We start from the raw sequence: 6,176 nt of genomic DNA on the forward strand, positions 1-6,176 counted from the left end.
CCTCTCGGCGGTATGTGTGTGTGGTGGAGCATCCATTCCTAGGCCTGAGAATCTGTCAGTATCTAGCAGTCCAATACAGTAAACTGAGGCTACACTGGCCAGAGGAAAACCCCAATGAGTGGAAGGGGTCCCTTGCCTTCCCCTGATATCCCCAGTGCGACCCCTTCATTACATCTATAACTGTCTGTCAGCATTTCCACTTATGTGGAGGGGAAAACACAGACCTGGGCTTTCATGGAAAACATTCTGACTCTCACAACCAGAATTCCTGCCTTTACGGGGGGCGGGGGGGTAGGGGTAGATCTTTAACTTTTCCTTTAGTATTTCAGAACCCAACTATTAGAAAAGCATCTTTTCTGAGGAATGGTATTTCCTGGCACAAGATGCTCCTTGTCAAGTGACTCAGACTGATTTTTTTTCAATATCAATTGGCCCCAACTTACAGAGAAAAAGTGGGCACTGGGTATCAGTTTGATGTCAGGGTTTTTCCCGGTTTGAAGAGCTTTAAATATGGCTAGTCTGGAAGGTGCCGGTAGACTGAGCTCCAGACTCCTGTCAGGATGATGGTGGCATCCCTCCTTGCCTTCGCCCTGCTCTTCGGTTCCATGCTGGGCCAGAGATGCAATACCAGGTTGGGTGTCATAAATACCAATTTCCTCATCGAGAAGCTCAAGGTAGGTTTTCGGGGCTGCAGGGAGCTGGCGCTTGTGTGAGCCATCCCTTGGAGGATGACAGAGGGCTCTTCGCTCACTGTGGGTTATCTCTTTGCCTCCTGTAGAACGACCCACCCTCAAAATGCAGCTGCAGTGGCAATGTGAGTGAACCATCCTAAGAACCTTCCACACCTGTCTCAATGTTCACAGGTAGAATGCTCATGCTGAGATTTCTCTCTTGCAGGTGACTGACTGCATGTGCCCTTCCATCCCGTCTGTAAGTATGGTCTGACACTGTTGAAGTTTTGAAGAAAGTTAACGCAATTTACTTGACATTCTAAGCTCTAAATTGCTGCTTAAGTGGGACTGTTGTAGTATAGGGCCCCAATTTAAAACTTATATACTTAGATATACATTATGCACACACCTATGTGGTTAAGTTAGCTTCATGGCCCTTGAGAACTTTGGACATTTTTCAAAGTCTAAAGATTATTGACTGACTTCTGAGATAAGTGGCCATGTACAAAATGACAAAAACGAATATTGCTTTCTGATTCATCTGCTGATGGCTGCAGGTTTGTAAAACAAACCAAATAGCATCAGGAATTGACTATCCAGAGGTCACGCACACACCTCCTTTCTCTAGCTTCTTCCTACTCTGCCTCTACCCCTTCCCCATTTCTTCCTCTTCCTCTTCCTCTATCTCCCTGCCTGTCAAATGGTTCCGACTGTCCTCTGGGAAGATAATATCTAAGTTTGGTGCTGGGGACCGAATGGGACCCTGAGAAGGCACCTCTCACCCTGAGAGTGAGGGAAGGGCAGGGGGGCTCCGGGTCTATTCTAACTCCTGCTTGGGATGAGGGGGCAGTCATCCAGGCCTGCAGCCACTGCAGGACTCACTCTTCAAGCTGGACCTGGGAGGAAAGCTGAGCTTGGAATCTTGCAGAAGCCGGAAGCCCTGCCCTTTGGGGGCTGTGGTTAGGGAGGGGACAGACTTGTCCCCTCCCTTCACATTGCGGGATCACAGCATGTCTGAAACATGAGCCCAGAGCAATGACATGTCACATCAGCTGGGGTGAGAAAATGCTTTCCCTTTCTCTGTCCTTTCAAACTCACAGCCACTGGACCTGGACAGGGCCACTGGGACCATGGCAGATGCAGCATTGTCTTTAGAAGGGCATCAGGCTCACACTTCCTGGATGGAATCTCCTCCAGGAATGTCACTGGGAAAATGACCTCAGCTTGAACTACTTAACGTCATTTCCTAGAGTGACAAGGAGCAAATCCAAAAATAGCATGACTTTGGCTAACATTGGTTAAATGAAGCTGCGATTCTTTCTCAAAGCAGTCCTAGATAGCTTTTAGAACCCCTTTCCATGACTCCTTGTCATTTACTAGGATGACTGTGCCACACCGTGCTTCCAGGAAGGACTGTCGCAGGTGATCAATGCCACACAGAGAACAGAACTCTTGATTACTTTCTATCAAGTGAAAAAGACGGTTGAAACCCTAAAGAATAGCAAGTGTCCGGTGAGTTTTGTGTTCACATGTGACAAGTGATTTCTGAGTGGATGCCGTCCCCAAAGGAGGAGGGCCTTTGGGTCAGAGCCTGAAGCAGAGAAAGGAGGACTAGGTAGGCTCTGGGTAGAAGGTGGGGAGTTAAGAAATTTAACCAGAAACAGTATCACTGAAGTGGGATCTGCCCCAAAGTCTGTCTGTGCTCCCCCTGGTTAAATGGAGACTGCTGACACTTGGTGTGTGTGTGTGTGTGTGTGTGTGTGTGTGTGTGTGTGTGTGTGTATGTACAGACTCCTGGAATCCTGACCCCAAATCAACCCCTATACAGACTTGCCAGATACCAGCTAGCTCAGGATGACCCTGATTATTTTCCCCAGATTTCACTCCTCTTCCCTTCCCATCAACTGGTCCCCCGGGTCTGAGGGAAGATGGGCCTGGAGCTAGCTGCTGGGTGTCCACCGCTGCAGTTGCTCACTCTGTCTTGTCCGCTTCTCTCTCTGCAGCTTTTTTCCTGTGAAAAGCCATGCAACCAGACCACAGCAGGCAACACACTGACATTTCTGAAGAGTCTCCGGAAGACATTCCAGAAGCCGCAGATGGGAGTGCCGAAAAAATGATCATGAAGATGAATGTTATTTATTCTATTTATTGAATTTACAAAACTGTTCCTCTTTAATTGTTACAGCAAAGGAATAAACTCAGCTGTTCTATATCAAAACCGGTTGTGCTCCTCCTTCTTCTTTTTTTTTTTTTTTGGTCACATTCACTTTTGGAATAAAGCTTCCCAGGGAAGGATCAATGCAAGCAGTCTCCAGGCGCCTTCTCTTTGCTTTTTCATTCCCGCTGCTCAGAACAAATAAGGCCCCCAACTTTTCATAGGTAGAATGGATCAAATACCTGGTAATAAACAGATTCATGAGCCTGAGCCCCAATGGGTGGGTCTGTAGGTGCGCAGCTATGTAGGGACAATCTGAAAGATGAGAGCAGAGGAGGCTATGGAGCAGCCTGAGGGAGGCACGGGGCACTGCCAAATTACCAAGGGGTTTGCTCCTATGAAACAGACTGTGGCCCCAGATTGGAAAGGAGCACTGTTTGGTGAGTCCGAGAGCCAAGAGACTGCTTAGGAATGTGAGCGTGGGGGCTGGAAAGATGCACCCTGGTCATGAGCACTTGCCGTTTTCCCCAGAGGACTCATGTTAGTTCCCAGCACCTTGGTCGGGAGGGTCACAACCATCTGTAACTCTAGCTCCAGGGGCTCTGATGCCCACGCCCTCCGAGGACACCTGTAGTCAGGTGTACATGCCCACATGCAGACAAACACGTCTACATACAATTTAACAAACAAGAATAAACATGGGCACCATTTATAGAAGCGTGTAAGGGCTGGCACTGGGCCTGGGGCTGAGTCACAAGAGTAAGGCCTTCGGTAAGAGCTTGAGGCACAGAGGTATGGTATCTACATGGTCTGCTCACCTGGAAGCTGTCCCGGGGGCACCCACCATTAGCCAGCAAAGCCTAATGTGCAGGCCTTGGGAGATCCCTGAGTCACGCTGCATGGCTGGTAGAGTGTGGCTGTAGCCGTTTCCCCTCGCGCTAATGCTCCACACGGCCCAGCCCAATGCCCGCTCCTGGTGTCGGGATGAAGGCGGGAATGCTCACGGTCTCCTAAGCATGCCTGCCTGCCTGTCCAGATCATGTGTCAGCTCTCCCAAGACCAACCTTGCTCACTCTTGTGCTAGTACCGAGCCGCCATGGAGCAGGCAGTGTGTAAATATGGTGTGAGTGGATGAACGGTCTCCAAAGCGTAAGGGCACAATTGGAACTGAGTCAAGAATATGGATGCCTGGCGGATAGATTGGACCCAGAACATTCTGTGGGTGTCTTTGCAACATCCCCAGGCAGGTCAAGGGTCAGTTTTATTCTACCTGCCTGGGATGCCTACCTTGGCCTTCCCTTTGGCCCCTTCAGCCTTGACTGATGGGCTGGCAGACACAAGATCAAAGGTAGGGTGAGTCTTTGTCCCTCTCCCCTTTCATCTGCTGGTACAGAGGTGTGTTTGTGTGTTTTCGGAGGGGCACGGGGGGGGGGGGGGACAGAACCCTGGCTTCCATCTGCACGCTCCGACCTCTTCACAGTGAGCTCATTGAATAGAATGTGTGTGTGTGTATCATGCCGGACTCCTGTCTGGTCTGTGGATCTCCCAAAGCAAGGAGCCTTTCTCCACCCTTTCCAAACTTACTGCTCAAAGTGTGGCACACAGGGGATGCCAAGGAAGTGGCATGCATTCAGGATAATCCTTAGATTAAGTTCTTAACATCAGGCATTGTTTCTGTCTGTACCGGGAGGCAGAACTCCCTCCAATGGGAAGGGCTGATAGGGAGTAGATACTAGTATTTCTTTTTTATGAGCAAGAAAGTGGAAGTTTTTCTAGGTTTGGAGATGTTCCCAAGATCCCTCAGCTGGTGAAAACTTAGAGCAGAGAGCCACTTCCAGCTGGCTCTGCTTGCCAACCCACCCCTCTGCCCAACCCAGTCTGCCGTTCTTCTGTTTACATAAGATTTCTATACTGCTTCCTCTGACCATTTGACCTGAGGGTCAAAGGAGTTCACTACAGCCCCAGTGCACACTCATTTATCCAGACAGCAAGGGTCAGGCAGGGTTCAGATTTCAAGCTCTTTAGCCCTTTCAAAAATTAACGCACAATTCATGTGCCACGTGTTACATAACAGCCATAGCAGGACCTGGGGCGAAATTCTGTAATTAAATGCATCAATATTCTCAGCGAAACCCAAGAACATTCACACGGATAGGTCAAGGTTGACAGGCCACCAAGTCACAACAACCTGGAGTCGGCTGAGCTGTTTGGGTTTCAGGATGCTGATAAGGGACTGGAGAGCTGCGAGAACAAAACAGCTCTGCTCCAGCTTGGGGCTTGCTTACACTCTGCCTGGCTCTGGGCCATCTCCAGGAGGAATGGAGGTTTCTACGGCTGCCCGGCTGACTGGCAGGGCAACCATGGGAGTTTTCCCCTGCATCTGGGTTTTCTGAGTCAGATTACTCACTGTGGTTTGCTGGCAGTACTCACGAAGAATCGAAGGCAGGGGCGTTGCAATGGTCTCAGAACTCAACCCCACAACACAAGCTACTGCTAGAGGGGAGGGACCCAGCAATATAAACTGAAGTTCTTTGTCACATCAAAACCACCTGCCAGCTTGGTGCTTTCCCTTGGCTTATCAACCCTGCACACAGACTCTGAGGAGGGCTCACCTGGAGTGAGGAGTGCTCACCTGGAGTGAGGAGTGCTCACCTGGGGTGAGGAGGGATCACCTGGAGTGAGGAGAGCTCAGCTGCAGTAAGGAGGGCTCAGCTGCAGTGAGGAGGGATCACCTGGAGTGAGGAGGGATCACCTGGAGTTAGGAGAGCTCAACTGCAGTGAGGAGGGCTCAGCTGGAGTGAGGAGGGATCACCTGGAGTGAGGAGAGCTCAGATGCAGTGAGAAGGGCTCAGCTGGAGTGAGGTTTGAGGGAGGAGGATCACCTGGAGGGAGGAGGGCTCAGCTGGAGGGAGGTGAGCTGTACCTTGAGAGCTGAACTCTATCAAGAAGCACCTTAGAGAAAGGCATTTATTTCGAGTTTGCTGGGCACCAGGCAGTACTAGGTGTGACTTGTAGGCTAGTGGGTTGGCCCCTCACATTGATTGAGCTCATGAGATATTCACCAGCAGATGTGAATATTTCTGTGAGATGGTAACTCTCACTGTGTAAAGGCCCACGGTAGGAGGCCCAGAAGCAGTGTTCAAATGGACAAGAGGACTGCCCTGTGCAGAAGGCAAAGGCTCAGGCAGATTTGCTCCACCCCAGAGGATAAGAGAGGGGCTCCTTGGAGAAGCGTGTTCCTATATCACTGCCTCAGAATCCAAAGTCACCGCCAAGGAAAGAAGAGGAGCATCTTGTGTTGAACATTTCACTTGGAATTTCCAATTTTTCCCCAGAAGTGGCAAAATCAC

At 50.1% G+C, this 6,176-nt stretch overlaps 1 protein-coding gene across 1 annotated transcript; it reads left to right on the plus strand.

The window, feature by feature from the left end:
• The first annotated feature begins 560 nt into the window (after window positions 1-560).
• On the plus strand, window positions 561-2,891 carry Il9 (interleukin 9). Its single transcript, XM_021651192.2, has 5 exons — window positions 561-674; window positions 779-814; window positions 898-930; window positions 2,052-2,183; window positions 2,675-2,891. Exons 1-5 carry the CDS (start codon window positions 561-563, stop codon window positions 2,786-2,788), a joined length of 429 nt encoding a protein of 142 aa, XP_021506867.1. The 3' UTR covers window positions 2,789-2,891.
• The last annotated feature ends 3,285 nt before the right edge of the window (window positions 2,892-6,176 follow it).

The sequence above is a fragment of the Meriones unguiculatus genome, chromosome 3, assembly GCF_030254825.1.
Source record: "Meriones unguiculatus strain TT.TT164.6M chromosome 3, Bangor_MerUng_6.1, whole genome shotgun sequence".
NCBI classification, from domain to species: Eukaryota; Metazoa; Chordata; class Mammalia; order Rodentia; family Muridae; genus Meriones; species Meriones unguiculatus.